The sequence below is a fragment of the Dermacentor albipictus genome, chromosome 8 (genome assembly GCF_038994185.2).
Source record: "Dermacentor albipictus isolate Rhodes 1998 colony chromosome 8, USDA_Dalb.pri_finalv2, whole genome shotgun sequence".
NCBI lineage: Eukaryota > Metazoa > Arthropoda > Arachnida > Ixodida > Ixodidae > Dermacentor > Dermacentor albipictus.
Window position 1 is genome coordinate 68,374,869 of NC_091828.1, and position 25,040 is coordinate 68,399,908.

The 25,040-nt window shown below is 47.3% G+C and overlaps 1 protein-coding gene across 2 annotated transcripts in view; it reads left to right on the forward strand.

The window, feature by feature from the left end:
- Window positions 1–3,771: 3,771 nt before the first annotated feature.
- The window catches only part of LOC135914513 (neprilysin-like), a 45,049-nt gene continuing 23,780 nt past the window's right edge, over window positions 3,772–25,040 (forward strand). For both annotated transcript variants that reach the window (XM_065447400.1, XM_065447401.2), the window contains exons 1-8: window positions 3,772–4,300; window positions 6,644–6,807; window positions 7,621–7,867; window positions 11,817–11,944; window positions 16,164–16,434; window positions 19,676–19,956; window positions 22,184–22,403; window positions 24,426–24,871. In XM_065447400.1, coding sequence (XP_065303472.1) covers window positions 3,925–4,300; window positions 6,644–6,807; window positions 7,621–7,867; window positions 11,817–11,944; window positions 16,164–16,434; window positions 19,676–19,956; window positions 22,184–22,403; window positions 24,426–24,871 — 2,133 coding nt within the window. In that variant the 5' untranslated portion in view covers window positions 3,772–3,924. The remainder of the gene's footprint in view (window positions 4,301–6,643; window positions 6,808–7,620; window positions 7,868–11,816; window positions 11,945–16,163; window positions 16,435–19,675; window positions 19,957–22,183; window positions 22,404–24,425; window positions 24,872–25,040) is intronic.

The following is a 25,040-nucleotide window of genomic DNA, read 5'->3' on the forward strand; positions in this document are numbered from 1 at the left end:
CGCTCGCTTAGCTACCGAAATAGGCGTCGAAAAACGTTCATTGAAGAGCGGCGCACGCCCAGTGCATTTGTGGCACAGCCTGCTAATGCGTCGAGGTGCTGTGCATGAGGAACCTTTGTGAGGTGGGTTAGATTCCGTTCGTCATCACAGAAATTAAGGGGTCTTTTTCGTCGTTTTAGAGTGGCACACACCTACTTACCCAAGTTGGCGTCAAATACGTTCATTTAAGGGCGGCGCACATGAAGTGGCACATATACAGAGATCAAAGTTGTATTCAAAGAGGTTCATCGAAGGTCAGCACGGACCGAGTAGCACATATGCAGTGCTCCAAGTTGGCGTCAAATGGCTTCTTCGAACAGTGGTGCCTACCCAGTTCCGTATCTAAAGTGACCCATGTCGAGGTTAAAGTTGTTCGTTAAAGAGCGGCACGTATGTGTGCCTGCGCACAGGAACATACTCAGTGATCCCACTTGGTCAGACGGTTGGTTTCGAATCATTTTACCTCGGCACAGCAGCCCGATGTGTTAACCATACGACCATGGTCTACCCATATGAGCCAGGTAATCAGGAACACGGTTAGATAGATAGATAGATCCCTGAAAGTCTGTGAAGTCCCTTAAAAGTGCTAGGCCATTAGGATTTTTTTGTATATTAGGTCGATTTAGGGGAGCGAGAACTGGGTAATCTTGTTGGAAACAAAATGATGGTCATTGATCATCGGACTTGTAGAGCATTGGAGAAAAATAGGTCGCAAGGTAGCAGAGCTTATATTTTTATCTGCAAGCTAAAAAAAGAAAAACTAGACTTTCCACCCTGGCCCGGTAAATGTGGAGGTCCAGCGAAGCTGTTGAAAACAACCTCTACAACTGCGAGAAGGGGGGGGGGGCGGGTATGCATTGGTTTATTGCTTTAGAGTAATGGAAATAATGATAATTTTGATAACACGCGGCCGCTGGTCGTACGGCCGTTTCTTTTTCCCTTTGCCGCTCTTCGCTTTCACGTTGCTCCACGGGAGTCCTAAGCATTGGTCGCCTACCCATAGCGGTGCTGCAATAACAATGAAATCAGTTGCTAGGCTCTTTCTTTTATATACGAAAAGCTAGTGACGTCATAACCACGTTGCAAGCTGCCGTCAGCATGGCAGCTTGCGCAACAGTAAACATTTATGGGGAAACGTATGCGGAGAGCGCTACAAGCTTCGCATTATTGTCAGGACCGCCTTGTCATTAATTATGCGGTTCGGATGCTTGCTTTGTGCTTGTTCTTTGTTGTAACGAACGATGTTCTGTATGTTATATGCGTGATTCTAAAGAATGTACGCACTTTGCACTTCACTTTGCTGAGTGCTTAAAGCCCGCTTCACCCCCGCCGTGGATCGGCCCGGTATTGCACTAGCTCCAGTATCGGTCCACATTTTTGCCCACGGACGACGACTCGAACTGTGCCGACCAACGAGAAGCTAACAGGTTCGCTGTAAAAGTACGCTTTCAGCTGAGCGCATTGCGCCGCCATTGTTTCAGCGAGCTCGTCAACAAGGTTACTCATCGAGACATCTCTTTTGTTGCTTTTAAGAGGTTCCTTGCCATGATTTACTTGCGGTTATGGCGAAGTCCATGGAACTGCAAAAAAAAAAGTTCCGTGGTAAATATTATAAGAAAACGACTACTCGAAATCCCGCTTCGCACTACTGATCTAAATTTATCAGCGCCTGCGACCCTATGTTTTGGAGCCTCCTTTATTGGGTTCAGTCACAGAAATGTTTGCTCGGAAATCCAAAATTACTCTATTGAAACCAATCGATTTCCATGTTACAAGGTGTTAAAGCTCACCAGCAGCGAGCTCATGGCCCAAAGGGCCCTAGTGCAGCATGCGAGCGATGCAGCACGACTCAGTGGAGCCTTGGAATAGGGGCCCACCCTTGCTGAAGAGAAGTCTCAAGTCGCCAGCGCCAAGAAGATGAAGACGACGGAGACCTCGTAACCGCGAAACTCTTGAAAGACTCAATAAAAGTTTTCACTCACTCACTCACTCACTCACTCACTCACTCACTCACTCACTCACTCACTCACTCACTCACTCACTCACTCACTCACTCACTCACTCACTCACTCACTCACTCACTCACTCACTCACTCACTCACTCACTCACTCACTCACTCACTCACTCACTCACTCACTCACTCACTCACTCACTCACTCACTCACTCACTCACTCACTCACTCACTCACTCACTCACTCACTCACTCACTCACTCACTCACTCACTCACTCACTCACTCACTCACTCACTCACTCACTCACTCCATGTTAGACTGATCGTTCTCCCTCCCCACCATAGCTTTCCTTTAGTTGTTATCTATTATTATTATTATTATTATTATTATTATTATTATTATTATTATTATCTTTATACCCAGTTTTCTTGTGATTATTTTTTTCTCTCCAAACACAAAACGTTTACTTTTGAACTCAAATGTTCAAATTGTTAACACCCTGATTATTATTTTTTGCGCCTGATTTAACCACCCGATTGATGGCCAATCTGTGGGTATGTGCCACGGCCACTCAGGACGACAACGACGACAACAACAACAACGACGACAACGACAACGACAACAGCGACAACGACAACAAATTTTTGTCCCTCGTCTCGGATACAGGCTATGCTAACCAGCCCATCGCAATGCATTGATTCTACTGCAATCAAGATCACATATTAGAGGGCTCCAAATGAGTCGACAGTAGCCATTATCAATGAAAAGCAGCTAGAGAATATGATGATAATAATAACGAAGATGTTAAAGGCGGTGACACCTACCATCTCAAGGGTATTCGACAGGGTACTTTATGCGATAACTTTAATATCAAATAACGTTAGACAGTTTCCTAGCCAGCGTTGGCAGACAACTACTGTCGGAGGAAGCTATTCTCGGCCCATGGCCTGACACTGCAATTTCATTGCGTGCCACAAAAGTATTGTTGAAGTTCCTGCAGGACACCAAGCTCGACGAGCGGCTCTAGCGAGGCAACTGTCTCATGTACATAAGCACTCACCACTTCTCTTATCATCATCATCCATCCCAATACTTTCACTCCCCTTCCCTCTTCCCCAGCACAGAGTAGCAGACTAGAGCGCACTAGCTCAGGTCGACCTCTCTGTCTTTCCTATCAATAAATTCTATTCATTCATTCATTCATTAATATCAAATAGAAGGATGACCACGTGGCCTCAGTGTGGTAGAAAGATTATCTGAAAACACGAAACACGCAGACACGCAGAGACAAATTTCCTATGCAGTGCTCCGCGGCAGCGGAACGCGCAATCTTACCGAGACATACGGTGAATATGCAGCTGGTCTTATACCATAACCACCAATGTTATTCGTTAAAAAGCTCGAAATCTCTTATCTAATAATATTGCAGCGACATAACTAAGCAAGAAGCTGGGTTAAGCAGGAATAATTAAAGGAATAATTATTGACTGAAGGTTCGGCTTGGATCGAAAAGGGCCAAAAAAAAACAAAAGAATTCACCAAAGTGTGGCCGCGAGCATGAGCGTATCGTATTAAACGAATATCCTTCCCGTTAAAAGAAAATATGTGTAATGTCCCCATTGTTCTTCATTCGAAAAGAAATATCGTAAAAAATGCGTAAACAAAAGAAGTGCTGTTCGTTTCAGCACGTAATTCTCGGCCAATCTCCCAGTGTGGGTATGAGCCATAACATGAAGCCGTCATCATCATCATCAAACGGGAGAAGGCAAAGAAGAAGAAGAAGACGAGGCGTGTGGCTGCTATCTGGCGGAGCTTTTCAATCAAACTGTGGATTCGCTTAGCTGCAAGGAACTTCGGTATCCCCAAGTTTACAAAGATTTGGTTGAAGAAGGGGTCTTATTCAATTTTCTCTGAAGGAAGCACACGCAAGATGCAGGGCACTTCAAATGAAGGGAACCAGCACCAGTCGCCCGAGAGTCCCAGTAGATTCACGGTTCAGACTCCAGGCGCAGAGGCGACAGATCCTGCCAGTCAGTCGCGAGAAGAAAGCTTCCGACAGCCAGCATCACGGGTCGAGGACGTAACGCCGAACGCCCGGCACAAGCCGCCATGGTTCAAGGAACGACCACAGAAGCGGCCGTCTCAGACAAGTGTGGTCCTCACCAGAGGGATACTTAAGTCCAGCGCGGGCTTCCAGGGAAAGCAGCACACCTCGCAGGCACCGGATACCATGTCTACAGTGAACCAAGGGTCTGCGCTGACTAAGCCGACATCGCCTGAAGCTGTAGTGCACCCAGACGTCCCAGGTATGAATACCTGAGAATGCGTATATAGACTTTGTCCAAAGTAGAGCTGACCGACCGTTGTGGCGGTGGTGGTCTGATACTGAGGACGAGGTTGTGAGCTTGTTTAGAGGCCTCCGCGGCCGCATTTCACTGAAGGTGAAACGCAAGAATGGTTGCGTACTCAGATTTAGGTGCGCGGTAAAGGAAACCCAGCTGGTCAGAATTAATCTGGAGCCTTTCAATACGACGTCTCTTTTAGCCACACTGTTGCTTTTCAACTTTCATGATCATCCGCCTATTTTTCATCCACTGCAGGACGAAGACGTCTGCCAGCGATCACCGATTATTGTGCACCAGCTGATTTTATCTCATGCCTACGAGTTTTCTAATTTCACCATGGCACCTTCAAACCTGATGCACCAATCAGATAGAGCCGACTGGACAAAGTTTCTAATGACATTCCTGTTCATTAGAGGGAAGGAATTAAAAACGCGAATGTCAATACCTTTACACGTGTGTCGCAGTGGGTGTTAGCCGCTCTTGTGGCCATGTTACGTTGTGTGGTCTGACCGATGCCTCAGAAGTGGTGCTAAAGAACAATGCAGTGCGGGTATACCTTGTACGCTATGGCTGTATTTGCATATATGTGGATAAGCTGCACTATAATTATCATAAGCCGGAGCTCTCATGTCAATGACATATTTAGTTCTGACGGCAGATAATATATATAAGAAAAACAAATTCATGTTACTGTGTAAGGTAAATTCCATTTTAAAAGTTACTACACCATTGTTGCCTTGTGCAGCTGTCCATCTTTTCACTTTGTCCTTCTGGAACATGGTTGTGGATCAAGGCATTCTCGGCGGCAGGATGACTTGATTGCCGATAAGATAGCGCAAGTTAGAGACCAATTCCAGCAAAATTTAACTCTTGCCAAATTGGTTATGTGAGAGTAGCGCACATTCTAGAAGCGATTTGGCGAAGCTACCGGGCTAGTGACGGTATAATTTCTGTATCAACAGCGCTTAAATAGCAGCCAAGCCGGCGACGCTTCCAGCTGGTGGGAAACAAATATGAAAGATGCCGTAGCACATAGCTTCCGAGATTTCCAATGGGCCGGGGGAGCCACCTAATCTCGGAGGCCATTCCCAGGAGCTGTGCTGGCTCTAAGAAATTTGGTTCATGCGTCATCTCCAGTTATTGGTAACGAAGCATTTTGCATTTTCAATAACAAAAACACATATTTTTGCGGGCTTTTGTTGACGCATCTACTGGTGTTTGAAAGCTAAAATTTTGTTCCAAGGCCACTGTGCACATAAACTATGTTACTAGGCGTTTTAGCCGAACCGAAATTTTGCTGCAGTTGGCCATTAAAGGTCAAAGAAATGTGGCATCGTAATTTCGTTTAATAAGTTTTGTCGCTTATAAGCAGAACTGGTTCGCAGTAGATTGAATTAGATTTCGGAAACCTTTTGGCGCTTACTTTAGCGGGGGCTGTAGAAAAACAGCATTTCATGTAGGAACTCAAAGGTACCGCACAATATCTTAATTATTTCTAGCTTAAGGACACACAAGATTCACACGCCTCTTATTAATCTAAATACCTTTAGAAAACACTCTACGAAACTCGTGTGCCGTTTGAGAATGAGGGGAAAGTATTTCTATAATGGCTTAGTTCGCTTTATTGTAGTCATCTTTTTTCACTGAGTAGAGTTGCCGCCGTAATTTCTGCATCAACTATGCTCCTTTTGTTTGTTTTGCTTCTCAAACAGCTCTCACATGCAAGAGTTTGATAATATTCACGCTTTATTGCATTGATTCAACTATTAGGACTGCGTTTATTACAAACTATTCAATGTTAGGTTCCACACCACTGACTGCGCAATTTGCTGACATTGTTGAATTGGGTGATTTAGAGAGACATCTTTTTTGGCGCCGCAAGACACCATCGGGGCTATCAGAGATGGCAATCAGGCACCAATTTAGACACCCTGGGGTTCTGTATGATGTCATAAGGTACATATAAAGAAGTGTTTTTCCTTTACGTCTTTACAGGAATGCGGCCGCCAGTCGGAAAATAAACACATTATCTTGTGTTAAAGAGGATAGCACCATAGCCTTTGAGCCGCCACAACGGGTTATTGTGATCGGCAATATACAAAATTCTACTTTGCTGAAATTGTGGAGCCTTGAGGAGAGCCAGTTGCAGTGAGAAATAGGGAAAGGGTAAATGTTTAACATAGGGTCTTTTGAGAACAGCGGCGTTATGGCGCAAATATGAAATTTGTTCGTATAATAAATGGTAACAGTTTCAGTGAAAACACATCACTGAATCATTATTGTACGTATGTGAACACTTCGCAGACTCCTCGAAGAATAGCCCTGTACCTGTGGACATGCCAGCTCCAGCAAACCGACCACCTGCAGATGAGTCAACCAAGCAGAAGTCAAACATTAGCGTGATAGCGGCAGACCTGCAGCCTTCTGACGTGTGGGCCACAGCCACTGACGATACGCCCACGGAGAGGGTACGATCCACTAATGCGCAAATATGCTGCTAGCGTATCTACGTGAATAGCAAGATATGAGAGAATTGGGGACACCATTATCTCGAGGCAGCAGTGGACCTTCCAGCAACATTCTAATGCCGGGAGCTCCTGAAAAAAAAAAACGTGAACCACAGTGTGAATTTTTCTTCGGCAGGCTTAGAGCTAGGAAGCGGATGACGGAAAGCATAGGTGTGCGCGCATTGCTGAAAATGATAAAAATACTCTCCACTTTTTTTTTCTCAAGACCGCCGCACATTAGCGCTACCTGCCTGAACTTGAGAACACCATGGTTACGGATCGCGCATTGACGCTCACGCTGAACGCGATTGTCCTCTCGCCAAGGATGCGTCGCACGTTGGGACATTGCCTCAACGCAATCACAGCAGCACTCCATAAGAAGTACACGCCACTGTGTAACTGTTCGTTCACTGCAGAACGATAGTCATGTTATAACCTTTGTGGGGCAATGTGGTTTACAGGGCAACGTGGTCATAGAATGACGGATGATTTCATAATAGTGAATGAACAACAGAGGGAGCGAACGTGAGAAGGAGACTTGAAAGCAATTTTTCTACAACAGAACTTGTATGCGGCAGGATTCCCGCGAAAGCTAGTCTCCTTGTTGAAACGTTCACTTCTCTGGGGCTGAAACATCCCTCGTTCGCCCACTGTTGCTAACTGCAGTTGGAGCTGCGTGTTTTTTATTGTTGGAGGAAGCGAATACGACAGTGGCCTATGTTACGAGAACAGCTACGTTGATTAAGAAATCGCGCGTTGTCCTCGAAATCGCAGGACCACCAGGAGCTGCAGGCCTCGCCAGCAGTGGCCGGTGAACCACCACTGGAAGGAACGACGGTGACAATGCTGCCAGTCAGCAAAGGCAAGCGGGTCTCTATCGACCCGAATCCCACCATCGGCATACTCACGTCGGAGAGCTCGTTGCCCACTTCGTCGGTAGAGCGTGATATGATGCGAACGCTACCGATAATGCGCCAGTGCGCCGTCAGGGGTGCTTCATCGGCGGCGTCACAACAGCTCGGTAGGGCTCCCCGTTTTACTCCTTTCGTATCTGAACCCCTGGTCATTCCCTTCAAAGGGGGTGTGATGTAGATTCTGTGTCGTCTTCACTATTTCGTCTAATTTTTTTATTGCCATTCTTGCGTGGCAAAGTATTGCTTTGTTTAAAGCACGCTAAAATTGGAAATTTAGTATAATGATCAAATCTGCTATGTCTTTCTGTGCGGTTGGTGTCATTTAACTATTAACTTTGATGATATGCGTAAAAATATAATGGTCTTCATTCCCCAGCAGTGACGCAATCGTGACGTTGTCAGAACATGCACGCGAGGTTAATGGTACTAAAAATTGCCAGTACATCAGTCCTTTGATTATTTGCGACGTTAATGTGATTATCAATGTGATTAAGTGGTATATAACTGGTGATGATATGTTTTTTTATGTTACGATGATCGGTATGATCTTTCTTTCTCCGTTTCGGTGGTTCGGCTTTGGTGGCTGGATGGCCACTGCAACGGAGTGGCACGACCGCCTAATGAATGTCGAGTTGCTCACCATGACTCTGCTATACTAACGCATATGTGGAACAGCCGTGGTTTAGGAGTCAGAACACTTGGCTCATAAATGAAAAGTCAATAGCTTGAACCATGTCCTTAGGGAAAGCGTTCTTCGTACTAAGCGTTATGATGATTGATCGACACATTCACGGATCAACGAAGCACATTTCGCAAAATACCATTGGTCATCACTCCCAAAATGTTTGCACCCTTTGGGGATTATCTTGTCCAACAACAAAAATCGTCGTCTATCTTGCTTGAGTTTCCTTTCTTGAAATACTTGCGGTCGCTACTTTCCTGTGGAGAATGCTTTGTCGCGCTGATGACGCTCATGTCATTGGTGGCGTGGAAGTACCGAGGACGCAGCCTTAAATAAAGGAAATGCGGGCAAGATAGATGACGATCATCGCTGTGGGACAACATAAGCCCCAAAGGAATGGAATTTTTTAAGAGTGAGAATTGTTACCATTCGAAGAAACAAAAGAAGATCCTTAATAAACCATGCCACTGCTGCCTACACGGAAGCAGCAACACTAAAGATGACTGTATTATTGATGGAACACTGCTCGAAGGCGAGTGAGTGTTGTAGAAAAAAAAAACGTCAGGGCTCATGTCTTACGCAGCTTCCTGCAATTAGTTTCTGCGCTTCGAGATTATAGACATTAAGCCACACCGGGACAATACTTACGCAAAGCGACCCGGGAGCACCAAGACTATTCTAGGAAGCCTCGCAAGCCAGAGTCCTTAGGCTTGTCCAGAACGCTTGCGCTTCAACAATCTTCCATCAAGTAGACAGAGGTGGAGGACAGGATATTCTACAAGTGTCCACCTAGTGGAGATTTCATGTTGTCTGCTGCTAAAGAGCTGACTGGCAGGGAGCACCTGTGTCCTTCAGACGCGTACCCCCAGTCTAGATTCCGCTGTCATCTGATTTGTCGTCAGGGCTTTGTCATCACACCGTCGTCTGTATTCCGGCCTTGTCATTGCATCGTCGTCATTAGACCTGTGTTATCCCATCGTCGCCATGCTGTCGTCGATATGCCATCGTCGTCATAGAGCCATCGTCATTCTAGTATTGTCATATCATTGCCGTCATCGTCATGCATCGCCATATCATTGTAATCAAATTAGCATCGTCCGGCTATGTCGTCATGCGGTCATGTCATTCCAGCTTCCTCATTTTCCTCGTCACACCATCCTCGCTATACCATGGCATTGTTCCATCGTCTACATCGCGTTGCCGTCACGTGGTTCGTCGTCATACCTTCATCATCTCTCCAGACTCGTCATCCAATGGTCGGCATACGGTCGCAGTCGCATCGTCGTCGTCATTCCGTCGTCATCATTGCATTGCTATGAAGTCGATATCGTTAAATTGTCGTCATTTTGTCGTAGTAATTCTCATTATCGTCATGCCATCTTCGCCGTACAGTCGTCGTCATTATAGCGTTCATATCATTGCTGTTCTCGCGCCTTTGTCCCATTTTATCTCCGCAGTTCATTTCGTCACACCGACGTGGTCGTACCATCGCCACCATTCTAGCAAAGGTATCAGTTGTTGTGGCGCCGTGGTCGTCAGGCCATCGGTTATCGGTCGTAGTCGTCATGCCAGAGTCATATTTTCTTCGTCATCATGCCTTCATGGTCATTCCATCGTCTTCATTTTGCGGTAGTTACTCCAGAGTCGAAATGCCGTTGTTGTCAGGCCATCGTAGCCATTCTGTACCGTGGTCATTGCGTGGTTGTCACACGGTCGCCTTCGCGGCATTGTGGTTATTTCATAGTCATCATTCCTTCGTCGTCATGCGTGCATGTCTATGATCGAGTACAAGGAGTTTTTGTTGAGCGAGGCGAAGCGTCCAACGCGATCCTCTATTCTCTGCTTGCAAGTGATTGCTAAGCAGTAACAGTGGCTTTCACAAGCATCAATGAAAGCTTCACTTAAGAGGAAGCTTTAGCTCGGGTGCCCCTATCTTAATACATGTAAAAGGAGAATTCGTTTTTCTCGGCAACCATTGCACCAAATTTGACGAGGTTTTTTGCTTTTAAAAGAGAAACTTAAAATCTAGTGACTGTTGGTTTTGAATTTTTGATTTAGGTCCTTAATTTTTTATTAAAAATTGACAAATATCGCAAATTTTCAAAAAAAGAAACTATCAAGTTTACAACTCTGTAACTCTAAAACGAAAAACGATACTACAATTCTTTGAATTGCCTCTAATAGTACATCTAAAGCGGACAAAATTGATATGCTATACATGAATCTAAAAAAATTTATTATTATGGAAATACAGCTTTTGCAGAACCTTTGTAAACAATGTAACAAATTCATGTAAGATATAAAATGACATGAAATTTGTCCGCTTTCGATGGTCTAATGGATGCTGTTTACAGAACCGCGATATCTGTTTTTGATGCAGAGTTATGAATTTGTAAACTTCGTTCTTCTATTTTTTTCGAACTTCCGAATTTTTGAAAATTCCTTTAACAAGATCCAGGACCTAAATCAAAATTCCGCTTCCAACAGTCACTAGAATTTAACTTTCTCTCTCAAATGCAACAAACTTCATTAAAATCGGTACAGGGGTTATCTCAGAAAAACGTTTTTGCGTTTTACATGTATTTGAATAGGCCGCGTCGGAGTTGGGCCCGAGCTAAAGCTTCCTCTTAAAACAATTCCCACAGCGCGTGGTATCCGCAGATATTTTTTCATCTTCTCCTTTTTTTGCAAGTACATTCGAGGTTCACGTTGGAGCTTTCGTTTTTACAGCTATAGCTCCCATGGGCTCGCTTCCCCAGTCATTCTAAGATCTGCCACTGCCGCCGCTGTTCATCACAGGAATTTCGAAGTCATTTGAAGAATTGTGTGATGAATAAACAGATACACCACTCCGAGAAGATCATAATCTCCGCCTCTAAAGCTTGATCTGAAGCAGTGACAGTTTTACGTCCCTACCACTTTGCCGATGCTGCAGCGAAGAGGAGTACTGCGCCTACGCAGTTTTGTGCCTTGCTTCTTGAGGGCTGCTTAACAGGATTGCCTGATGTCATGCTCTGCAGCTTATTTATCAACAAGCGCCGAGGTGCAAGAATTTAAAGAAGCCCGCGGTAGGAAGCAAAAAGTATGCAGGACTATAGGTAAGAGGAGGAGTGTAAGTCTCGTCTGTGAACTTCACCACCAGCAAGTGTGACTTCCGTCTATGAACGATGACTTCAACACGAGCTACTATCAAAGTTTCCTTCCCGACAGGGGATTGAAGGTGCATACGTACCTGCGAAATTTAACCCTAAAGGACAGACATGAAAGAGTGAAAGACTGTTAAAGAGTGTAGTATTGAGCTAGCTATCGCACCGATAGTCCTGTTTGTGCAGAACTGCAACATTCCTAGGTTAATTCCCTGCTTTCTGTTTCAGAAACAGATGAGCAGGCCGAGACCACGGTTGATTCTGGCAAGGGACCCATGCAGGCGGCGCGGGAATCCTTCTCGAAAGGCACGAGCTCGTCAGTAGGCAAGCGCGGGACACGCACCTTCGTGCACTCTGTGAGTATACTGTGACAATATCTTAATCAGTATTGACGTAACCCAGAGCGACGTTTGGGCTTTTAGAAACGCCGGAGTGGAGGGTTTAGGCATTTGACCAGTAGAGGTGTCTTAACGCATCAAGAGGTTTGCTTTTGGAACTTCATTAATTTGCTTGATTTTTCTTTTTTTCTTTTCCTTGGGTACAAAGGACGAGCTGCAGAAGCATTTTAGCCTATATGCGGGAGGACTGAGCAGCCCGAAAAGATTCTCAAATGAAGGCTTAAACTTTCTGTCGCATACTACCGCGCAAAATGCACCTTCACAATAGCGAGCAATCATTACGGAGATACAGTTGAATCAGATATCGTGTCGTCCTATAAAAATGTAAAAAAAGGTCGCCGCTCAAGGACTCCCTGCAGATGGTTAACCGGCGAAGCTGAAACATGTGGGTCCGGTGTTTATCACTTGGTTAATCCCGGCGGTTTATTAAATGGCGGCTTGATAGGCTGCCGGATCCTCGGTACGCAGTTGCTGCTTGCGGTCGGCTACACGAGCCTGTTCTTGTGCCCGCGCTGCAGCATCGGCACTGTGTAGACAAGCTCGTTCCCGGTTCTGCTCGCGGCATTGTTGATCGAAAGCTGCCTGCTGCTCAGGAGTATGTATGACACGTAGACTACCTATATCGGAGCTGGAGAGAAACTGCTGCGCGCGCGCTCGGCTGTGACGGAGGGCAATGATGCGCAGGTAATCCAAGACCACCTATGTTGCACAAGGCCTTTTCACTTCAATCCACGACATCATGTTACCTGACCCGACTGCCATATAATTTAATGGATATGCTCCGGAGTAGGCAGTGGTGATTTTGACGTCATCGTTCTCATCCAACCAGACTTGCCAATGGAAATTGTGGGCAAGGTAGCGTGACGTCACGGATCGAAGCACACAGGCCTTGTGCTATCAGGGGGTGTTGGGGAATCGTGCGCATTTCTTTCCTTTCTTTTCGCGCATTGGTATGGGGTTGCGCTGGAGGTGTTTTCGGCGTATAGGCGAGCGACAGACGGACGGACGAATCGGCTAACCATATACAGCTTCGCTGCAAAAAAGGTGCATGTAACCTGGGAAGCGAATACCTATACCCTGCTTCATAACTAACACGGAATATCAAAAGTCAGGCACTTATGTCTATATTTTACATACACTTCCAGCATGCCCGATGCTGTTGCTCAGTGCCCGTGGCGTTCTACACGCGAGCATGCAGTCGCCGGTTCAATACCCGGCAGCGTTGCGATAGCGGTGGCATGAAAAATATTTGACTTAGGTGTATTTTATTGGTGCTCACACCTCGGCGTGGAGGTTGTTTGGGTTAAGCGAGCGAACTTCTTTCCCCTGGCACGATATGCGGGTGAGAAGTGGAGGAGGGCGAGGAGGAAGTGCAGTGCGCGCCAACTGGCGGGGCATAGCCCCCTAGCGAGCGGCGCCAGCAGCGCACCTGACGCGCCCTCTCCGGTGCTGACGTCACAGCTTGTAACGAGCACGCGCGCGCAGCGGTTGCGAGCAAGCGAGCGAGCGAGCAGGTGCGCGCCGGGAGAAAAGCGAGAGAGGAGAGAGTGACGTCACATCCGCTCTGCTAGGCAGATGCTCAGTCTTTGCCAGGCAACTGTTCTGCATTAATTAGCCGGTTAAATGTCATGCCGAAACGCGAAAATGTCATAGCAGAAACGCGTGCACGAAGAAGAAGCACTTCAAGTAAAAATCAAGTAGAAACACCAGACGGCTAAAGGGAAAACCGGGGGAAGGCGGGAGATGGAAATTCAGGACGATGATCAAAACGAGAACCAGGTGAACGAGAACGCCCTCGCCGCTAACACACCTTCGCCCATTGCCGCTCAAAGCCTCCTTACCCCCTCTCCCCTTTAGAAGAACCCTACCTATATATTGGCCTCGAGCTCCACCACTGGAAAAGCTGGCGCCACCGTCGGCCTGACGTGCTATGAGGGATCACGTGGACATAGCGGCCGCGTCAGCTGCTTCGGGAGGGCCGAAGCGAGCTGAAAAGGAGTTTAAATTCCCTCGAACGCTGCAGTCCTCATTTAGTGGCGAGATTTTCCCGCTTCGAGTGTCTCTTTTACAACGCTTGAAAGCATTACAATAGGTAGTGGCGGCCTTTGAAGGTGCGCAACATGGTAGGCTACTGGCGGTGCCGCAGTGCCGAACGTACGCAACGGAGCCCGGTGTCAGCCTTATTCACAAGTAGCCGCAGGACAAGATGCTGCGTGAAGCTTGGCTCGCGAAGCATAAAACAGTGAAACAGTCATCGGCTACAACTCGGGTATGCAGCAAGCACAGGCACGAGGAAGATTTCTGCTACGGCGCCGGGTCTGCGATGTTCGGAAAACGCGCACTGAGACGCTCACCCGAGTCCGCTGCCCGACTAATGTCCTCATGGTTTGGTCTACGAACTTGTCGATGCTATAGATACTGGCAAGTTCACTTGAGTGGAAAGGGGAGCGGTAAGAAGCACAATAAAAAAAAGCATGGCATATGGCCATGTTTGTGTTATGAGTTAATGCACTGGATTACAAAAAAAGAAGCAGTGGGAAATCGCACGCTGAGAACACCGATAAACATACAGTGCGACGCAACTCGAGGAATAATATTGAAACGTCCAAGAGTTTAGAAGAAAAAAAAAAGATTGAATCGTCGCGACGACGCATCACAGTCCCCGTAAGTGTCGAAGTCTCTACAATGATATTATTTTTGAACAGCTCTGATAGCGCCCAGGCAACAATGGTTGCTTGTATACCGTCAAATGCTCATATTCGGCGGCCTCAAACTCTTGACACAGTGCGAAAACGCGCACGCGGCGAAAGCGAAACAGTGCGCGGACAAGCATGCAGACGCGCATTCGGTGTCTGCGAACCTGTGCGATCGCTGCATTGAGGCTTCATTCTATTACGCTCCATTTAGCTATACAAACACTACGAGAACATATTTCACATAGCTTGCTTTCGGCGTTCGCTTACCTTTCACGTAAGAAGCCGGTTCGGGAGACTCCATCGTGGCGACCGCGCGCAGTGGGGTTCACTGTACGTATTCGGTAAAGATATCGCGTCTGTAAATGATTCCATGCTTTCAGTTTGCCCAAGATTATTATTTAGACAGTAAAAAACTTTTCTAGTTCCGAGAGTACTTATAAAAAAATTACTGACGATTACGTTACTTCCTAATGCGAAATTTGAGCGCAGCAAATAAGCTGTTTCACCTTTTCGATAGATTGAGGCAAAGAAATCGAGCAACACATGTATGCGCTATCACAGAATTTTTTTTTATTTTTCACACGTATTCCTTTAACAAAGACTCCACTAACAGTTCTTGACAGTCATGAAGGAAGCTTTGTGGTCGGAGAAATAGACTGATATATGTTCGACTTGGTCCGCACTTGGTCCGCAATTGCCACCGCACAGGGGTTGCATTGGAGGAGGAGCGAAGAAAGGAATTAAGTTCGAGCCGGCGCTTTGACAACCGGAGACTCGCAGGAAGAGGGGGGAGGGGGGCGGCGTGTACACCCAGCGGCAAACGATGGGGGCAGAAGCGCGCGCAGCAAGAGGACAACACGATAAAGGGAGGAGGGAAGAGATAGCAGCGACTGACTGATGCCGCTGACGCCGATAGTGAGTCAACCCCAGCTGCGGAGTTGGTTTCAGGGACAACGCCGCCGATGCCGACACAAACAATATGATACCCTCGCTTCCGCAGCGCTAAGAACCAGGTCTAGCCGTGGGAAGGTGGTCACGTATTCGTCGACGTGCCGGGGCCTACGTGAAATAACCGGTGCGTCGGCAACTGAAGAGCACCCTATCCGCCACACAAGAACAGGGGGGGGGGGGGGCTTTCCTCCTCTTTCTGCATGGCGGCGACGGTGTTCTATGCAGTCACGTTATCTTGAGTCTCTAGCGGCGTCAGCGGCATCCAGCGGTGTCAGTCGGTCGCTGCTAGCGCTGGGGGGATGAAAGGGGGGAGGAGCTGGTTACGAGGCCGACGACAACGCCGACGACGACGCGAAAGCATTTGTCGCCTTAACAAAGACAAGTCCACTCACCGAACCGTTGGCTCCCGCTTTCACCTTGTTCTCGTTTTGCTCGTACGGCTAAAGAGCTATTCCACCAGAGTGGTACAAATGTACGAGGATCAGTGCGATCACAACAGTAACATTCGCCGCGTTTCGTTCGCGACGCAGGAGCCGGTTCGACTCGAACTGCTGACCGACCAACACCCTTTGATGTCGACGACGCTGGTGGTGAGGAGGAAGCCCCGCCACCGGCAGCTCGTGGTGTTAGCCGTCGGGCTCATCGTGGCGTCCATGGTGGCCGCGTTCTTCTCGTTGCTGATCATCCGCCGCGTTCGCCACTCCATCGTGGCCCGGGTCTCCGTGTGCTCCACGGAGGACTGTGTCAACCACGCGCGTCGCCTGAGGCACAGGATGAACACCTCGGTGAACCCTTGCCACGGTGGGCATTCACGGTGCCCGCGGACGGCCGGTGCCCTTGTCTTAGCATCGGCCACCCCTATCTTCCAGACCCCATCGCCACTCTCTTCTTTTTCTTCTTTTCGTTCCCCTTCTCCCTAACGCAACGCTCAGTGCTGTAAGATCTCTATCACTCCGGGTATATCCCATCTAAGGCCATTCATTTGTTGATCCCTTTTTATTCACTCTGTGTTTTCACTGTATCTCTCAGCCTGTACTTGTTCATTTGGGTATAATAGCACAACATCGTGGCTATAGAGGAAAGGCGCGGTGGCGCTAAACTTAAGGTGCTGAATTTCTAGTTCCGGATAAGGCCTCTTGATGGTGCCTGCCGTCACAATATATCATTCATTAAGATTCTGCTGTCGAACATTAGAAACACGGCTCCAAAGTCGACAAATATAAACTTTTGATTAAACTAAATGGATAAGCTTTCGAAAGCTCACAACATAGTTGACCTGTTTCGACGCGAAACTTTTTCTCCATTTCGATAAGTCTGGAAGGTCAATTTCTAAATCGCCGTGCAACGAACACATGTAACGCTAATATCGCTTACATATATGCCACCGTATTACCCGTTCACCTTAAACTGATGTCGTTGTGTAGAGCAAAGAAGCGATTATTCGATCACGCACGTATCTGCCGCGCAGATGGCATTGTTGTGGCGCCACGCATGTCGCAACCGGAGCAAAATTTAGGCTCGCACATGGCGCTTGCTGAGGCGTACGTCAACAATGCGCTTGGCGATCCGCGCGGAAGTGGTCACCGTTCACAGAGCTCAGCCAGCCGTAGTACGTGTAATCCATCAAACTCCCACCGGTGCTCATCAGGAGTTTTGAGGCTTACAAGTGTGTAACTTGTTAAAGAACTTTAGTTGGTTGGTGGGCTATCGCCACCAAGTTCTGCACGTAGAGTAATAAAATCCCGTGAAGAGACTCGAGTAGCAAGACAGAGGGATGCCAATTCTCGTCGAACCTTTTTGATCACGGGGGAACGTGTCCGTCTCGATAGGAAGCGCCAGCGCAGGAGATTTAGGCAAGCGCAGTAGTTACTACTATCTTCGAACGCAGAGAGTTCAAGTCACGCCATTAGAATGGTCTGCGACTGGTACGCTTTTCTTCTTCTAATTGGCGCCTTCTTCTAAAGCGCATTTGGGTTGGTATCACAACCCCCTTTCATTTATTTTACAATCGGCGTTCCCAACCGCTATACCTTCTGGTGGTGCGGGCTTACCTCCACATTTCTTTTTAGTTTTTGTTCTCTTAGGGGGAAACAATTTAGCAATAGAGGCAGACAACGAGACCAGCCCTTGAGCGTCAACCGGCAGCATCGAGGGCACACCCAACAGTCGTAACAGGACCGCAGTCAGAACAGCTTGCGCGTACGCCCGAGAACTGCAGGCGCAGTTGGGGTTGGCTACAGCGCGGTTCAAATACGACTTGATCGACAAAAAAGTTCGGTGACAGGTGCTATGTGTGTAGGGACCGAGCATTATTGCAAGCATAGACCATAGGACTCCCATTAACTGTGCCTTAAGTTTAGCATGTAAGATTTACTTTGGCCATTACTGGTGGCCCTTGCGGCACAGAGCCACGTACATAATGATCAAACATGTAAACTTTGTAATGCACGAATAAATGTCACTACTGCATTTGGTTGCGTCCTTTGAGTGCCATAGTGGCTCATACACCCGCAGAAGCACGTGCGAGACTTTTCATGTACCCCACTGTGGCTGCGTCTGTGGCTGCGTCATCGGTACACATTACCCGATTTTTTCTTGGCGCAGGGGCCTTGGATAATGTTTCTACATTCATTTCGCAGTAGCACTCACGATATAAATGATAAACTCGAAACAGTGTTTCACCTCGTAGCCATTGCGGCGATGTTGGTTCTTGGAAAAAGAACGTGTTTAGGAACACAAAACGTTTGCGTGTTCTGTGGAAAATAAAAGTATGAGCGTGCGCCATTTCTTTTTTTTTTTTGTGCAGTAGATTTGTTTCGCCGTTACATGTGCTTGCACATAACAATTGCTTACCTCTTGTAAGTTCTTTTCGCACAAGAGAGTAAGCGTCACTTCCGGTAGTTGCGCAAGATTCCTTAACGATATGTGCCCGCGTTTCCTTGAAACGGCGACATTTACATTAGCGCAATCTCTTGGGCCAGTTGGTACATGATGAACTTCAACAAAGGGGGTACCAGCGAAACACAAAGGACGCGCACACAAGGAAAAGAGGTTAGACACGGACGGACCAGCGTCCGTGCGCGTCTAATACCTAATTTACATTAGGCACAAAGTTATGAAGTGTAGGAAAGAAACCCTGCAGGTAGTTTAAGGTGACCAGCCGTGGTTGCTTAGTAGCTATAGTGTTGGGCTGCTGAGCACGAGGTCGCGGGATCAAATCCCGGCCACGGCGGCCGCATGTCGATGGGGGCAAAATGTGAAAACACCCGTGTACTTAGATTTAGGTGCACGTTAAAAACCCCAGGGGGCCAAAATTTCCGGAGTCCCTCACTACGGCATGCCTCATAATCAGAAAGTGGTTTTGGCACGTAAAACGTTATAATTTAATTTGTTCAGTTTAAGGTGTACTCTTATTTTTTAATTCTCATGATGAAAAACCACAGTTCCAAGGACTAGAATACCTAATACCGTGCACGAAAGGAAGAACTTTATTCTTTAAAGCATCCCATAAAAAATCTCGGAAAATAATGCGAAAGGAAACCACCGTACGAGCAGCCCGTACAATCTTGCGAGGGCCAGAACAAGTTGGCGCTAGAGCGACAATTAGCAACAATTTCTTACAGGTCCCGATATGCCTCTCTTTGGGCTGCCAACAGAATTAAAACTCGACACTAAACATTTAGGAGTGACTGTTGGCTCCGGCTTATGGCCAACAGAAAGACAAGCGTGAATAACTCGTACTGAAGTGATCGGAAGAGACCGATCCTAACGTTATCCACAACATGTGTAAGCTCCTTTGCCGTGTGATTCTTTACGCTGGCGCACAATTAGTTTAGAGGTACGTCCGATAAACTACCAAACAAGCAGTACCCCTAAATTTCATAAATTCTAATTTACGAAGCTTCTAAACCGATGCAGGTATCACTTAAAAAAACTTTCTACCAACATTTTCGAGATGGTATACGCCGAATGCTCAGATCTGTTAAGCATCTGTGCAGCAGCGCCACCTGCTGATTATGAAGACGTGCTTTCTGCGGCGCAGACTTCCACACCTATGTATGCGGGGGTGGTGACTCCGACGGTGCTTCTCCGGCACGGAAGTCGGCATGGCGTACGCGCCAGCAAGCCGCAGAGCTCGTGCGTGCCCTGAGTCAACCAAGCTACTCGCTGTTCTCGAAGCACGCCTCGACGGCTGCCTACAAGGCGCTGAGTGCACTGGATTCTTGCATAGCGAGGGAGGACAACCGGTCGGCAGGACTCTTCGTCTCCTTCATGAGGGATCGGCGACTGCCGTGGCCGCAACGACCCGGAAAGCCGCTCAGTGTACGCCCTTTGGTTATCTGCAATCTTGCGCTCGGCATCTGTCAGTCCTTTAGCGACTAAGATGATGAGCGAAAATAGAGCAAGCTGAAAGCAGGAGCCAACGTTTCGACAAGTTGACTTGTCTTCACTTGTCGAAGCGTTGGCTCCTGCTGTCACCTTGTTCTCGTTTTGCTCATCGTCTTGAATTTCCATCTCCCGCCTTCCCCGTGTTTTCTGTTTACTGACTAAGTGATTCACAGTCGCGAATAACAAAGAGAGCTGCAGTGAGAGAGGGAGAGAGAGAGAGAGCGAGAGAGAGAGAGAGAGAGAGAGAGAGAGAGAGAGAGAGAGAGAGAGAGAGAGAGAATGCTTTATTCGACTGAGAATTCGGTGTGGGGCTCATTGGGAACCACCAGCTTTCTCCCCACATTTGTTGGACGTATGAAATTTAAGATCGAGACCAGGTGCGCAAAAGCTAGACGGCAATAGTTTAATGCAGTATAACCTGAATAAACCAAGCAGGACAGGCGACTAGTTGTTTCCGCCCCGTTTCAGAGGTGATTCTTATGAAACCGCTGTTTTGTGCACTGAAGGACAAAAGTATAATTGGAGCAGTAGTGCATTTAGACGGACACTTTGAAAATTAATATCTCGGAACTGGTGCTGTCCAGAGGATTCGCTGAAAGTGGATACACCGCGCGAACTGTGTGACTATAATTCGTAGACAGAAATATGCCGCATAAAGTAAATAAGTAAAAGGTTAATTAGCGTATTAACTTTAACTATTCAACTGAAGAATTTCATTCATCGTAGAAGCAATGGCCGCCTGATTGACTAATTTAGATAAAGTGTTGCAACTGTGCTATCTGCCATAGGTAATATTTAAAAAAAATTGGTGTAGTTAAAAAAGGCCTTGCATATGAAATGCAGTCTTAGTAAAAACCCTTAACAACGCTTTTTCTGACCGGCTTCCGCGGAAGGCGGAGACAATTGTAGCTAATAAATTCGTAGATAACTCTTCATTTTACGCCTCATCATAGAGCGTACATTTGACTAGAAAAAATTATCAGAACAATAGAAGATCGATGGAATGTTTGCAACGTCCATATGTGCATTTTAAATGTTCGGGCCAAATGGCGAGATTTCTGTTCCGTGTGGCGTACCTAACCAATAAACAGAATCTGCACGCTTTGAACAAAATATCGGACCAATATTTACATGTTGTATTCGCGGGGATTTTTCTTCAGCAAAGTTTATAAACTTGCACGGCGCACCTCTCCACTGCAAGAGAAGTAGAGAGACCACTTTACTTCCAGAGAGCTTCAAATATGTGAGCCGCATGTTTTAACGAGTCGCGCTGCTTCGGCGAAAATCACACTGCAGGCTTGACAGCAGAAAGCAGCTGAGTCATCCTTGAGCAAGCAAAGCGTCGGGCGTACTTAGTGCTACTGCACTGCCAAGCGTGACAGCAGAAAGCAGCTGAGTCACCTTTGAGGAAGCATAGCGTCGGGCGTACTTAGTGCTCCTGCACTGTCAAGCGTGACAGCAGAAAACAGCTGAGTCGTCCTTGAGGAAGCATAGCGTCGGGCGTACTTAGTGCTCCTGCACTGTCAAGCGTGACAGCAGAAAGCAGCTGAGTCATCCTGGAGGAAGCATAGCGTCGGGCGTACTTAGGGCTTAGCGTGCCCACAGCGAGAGAACGCACTCGGCCACCGATCGAGCCGCAGCGAGCGGCATTCTGGCCGTGACGTAACTCGCGGGAGGTCGCCACTTCAGTTTCTCGCTGGTAACAGCGCGACGCGGTTAACGTTCGACTATAGTGGCGCTAATTAGGCCCGCAACGTTAATTTTATCTACTGTGACACTAATTCTCGAGTATTGTCTTGCCTGAGAACTGCCAGACTCTGTAGCATTCAAAAGCACCTAATCAACTGGCCGCTTTTGTTAAGTTGGTACACACGTAAATACCGGTATCAGAGATACGCCAAACCCGTGTAAAGTCTGCGAAGAAGTGTTTGCACTCAAAAGAACTTGCTCCTGTAACGTGCTTCACGTTCGCGTTAAAGAACCGCAGGTGGCGCAAATTGATCGAGTGTTCTCGACGACTACGTCTATCGTGAACGCATAGCTGCCTGAGAAGTCGGCGGTGTGTGCTGCTGCCTTTATTTTCCCGTATTGATTATGTACGATATAGTAAGTGGCCCTCGTTATCTTCACCAGTATCGAAACGACGTTTGCCCTATCGCAGCTCGCGGAAGTGCTGGACATTCTGTTCGACCTGGCGGTGAACTGGCGAGTGGCGCTGTGGTTCGACGTGCGCTTCTCGCACCTCGGCGCGGAGGGCAGACTGGTGATGACCCTGGAGGAGCCCGGGCCTGTTCCCCTGTACCGCATGGAGCAGCTTTCCGACCTGGACGAACGAGCGTACGGGGATGCCGTGCGCGAGCTGGCGCTTTTCCTCACCAAAGGTGCGCGATGATTGCAACTGTTCTGAATAGCCGAATACGTCACTTAGGTATAATGACTTCGCAACAGGTGCTGGAACGAGAAATATTGCGGGAAACTTAAAGGATAAGAAGACAGCTGCAGGAGGGAGAATGAATGAAGGAAGAAGTTGATGATATGTTGTTTGAGATGTAGTAGGATTTAGGTTGAGACTTGTTTGAGATTATATGTTGTTGTCAACGACGCGGAATGCGTAAAACAGACAACTGGTGGGTAATTGAAATAGCAGACCGGATGCCAAAGGGGGTAGGTAGCACAGTAGTAGGCAGTCGCTAAGATTAGGAAACTGGGAGACATGGAGGACCGTACGTTATATGGGGAAAATTTCTAGGAGGGCATTTGGCCTGCAGTCGGCATAGTTCATAGCATTCTGCTGCAGGGTCGGGCAGACAGTGATTTTATTTCGCATAAGACTCATTCCACTTGGCTGACGTCCGCGAAAATTGTATATTTCGCCTTTTCTATATACGAACTCTCACTGAAACAAACATGTTGATTCTATGTTTTCCGAGTTTACTGAAATTTTATTGAGAGGATGCGGGCAACACCATTAAGACAGCTATGCTTTTTAATAGCCGCGAAGTTTTTTAAAGATGGCCACCGTATAAATATTGCTGCCAGTGTAACTACAAAATGTACACTTGCCCAATGGATCACAGAAAATAGCTAGATGTGTGCGTTAGTTCTCCTAGCACCGATTTCACAAAGTGGGAAATCCCTGGAATACACTTCCTTTTGCGGTGCCCCTTGCTGAGGGAACCATTATTGCGAAGCAGCGGTTCTTAATATGGCTGCCATTTGTTTGAAGTGAGAGCGCAGACCTCGACTCCTTCTTTTACACAGTTCGAATTGTTTGCTAGAATAATTATGAAAGCAGCGTAAATGACAGAAAAGTGGTAGGCAAACGAACCAGCCGCTACGATGTCCACCTTGTCAGCGCCTGTACCGTATTGTACACTCCTAATGTTTTTTGTACTCGCCCAGAGCGGTCGGTTCCAAGACCGCTAAAATAATACGGCACAAAGGAGAACTGAAATTACACGCAGGGTTACGAAATCACTACTTGGCTAGTTACGGTTCATAAGTTCACCCTGAGATGAAAAAGCATGGTTCCAAGCGACGAAAGTTCTGCGCCTCCTAAACACAAAACATAGCCGAGTCTGACTTTAGTGAAATTTGATGCTTCGCTTACCGAGATAGGCGCACGCGCTGGTGCAGTAAAAGACATTCGGCTGTTTATGTGCCGTGCATAGGTTGTCGCGACTGTGAACGCCATCAGCTTGCTATAGTCGGAAGCAGCTGCACATAACAGTTGCCATAATGGCACATCTTTGTGGCCACGCGTCCATGGGAATGGCGCGAACTTCTGTGCACTGCAGGTAAATTCACGCCGTCACGCGTCATCGTATACGTGAATGACTGTTTACCTGAAGCAGAAGCACACCGAAAATGACAATTTTATGGCGCTTCGTTATTTACTTTAATGAAATGTTTAGATACAAACCATCGATAACGATAGTCAAGCGCAGCACTGACCTACTTCGAAATCTCTCGCAATTCCGTTGGGATCCTGCTTCAGCGCCAAACTTGCAGCGCGAAACTTATCACATTTCTTGCCTCAGTACTACACAAGCCATCACCTCATCCGCTTAATTTATTTACACTGCCGTCAGCCAGTTTCTTCTCAAACTCGTTCGGATGGGATCGTTGAAGAAAAGGTAGCATTTTATAACAAAGGGCCGACTTCTCAAAGCTTTTCTTTCGCCAGCGCTTTGCTCCTATAGGTCGGCCGCGTTCGCTATTTGTACAGCGTCAGGATTGGCTGGAATTTTTTCCTAGGCACTAGTCTAGCGTAAGCGCTTCTTCTGAATGCGGGCGTAGCTTTTTTTCTCTTTTACTTATATTAAGAAACAGCTAATGAATATTTACGCCCTGTATTCCTTCATTATAAACATACTGCACGTCTTTTTTTTGGTATCCCTTAGGCAATATTACGCTAGAGGAAGAAACCATCCGGGAACTTTATTTGGACGAGTCGGCAGTACGGGACGTAGTGTTGTCCAGCGATGAAGGGCCCGACGCATGGGTGCTCCCCAATGGCACGGACCATACGTTCAACGTCTCGGCCGATGAGTGGGATGCCCTCGTGAACAAGTACCTGGGCGCCAGCGGCTTCTCGACGTCCAACCGCGTCGACGTCCTGGCGATTCACCGGGAAAAATTTGACGCGTTGGCGCGGCTTTTGAGCGAACTTCCCACGGACAGACTCCTGGCTGCGGCGGGATGGACGCTGGCCTACTCCTACGCGTGGGCCGCTAATCCGTCTCTGGACGCCTTTACACCTACTGAAAGTACGACGGCGAGTCCCACTTATAGAGTCCAAGTCGCATTGTGCTTCTTGGCTGTGCACGAGTCTCACGGCATTACCATGGTAAGCCATGGATCGAGCATTACTTGGCGATAGTGTCGTATTGTTTGTGCAATTTGCGAAGAGAGAGCAGGAAGCAGTTATTCAAATGATATTGCGAAAGAAAAAACAACATGGCCGTAAGAGCAGACGACACACCGTCTTCTCTTATGTCTGTGTCGTTTTTTGTTGC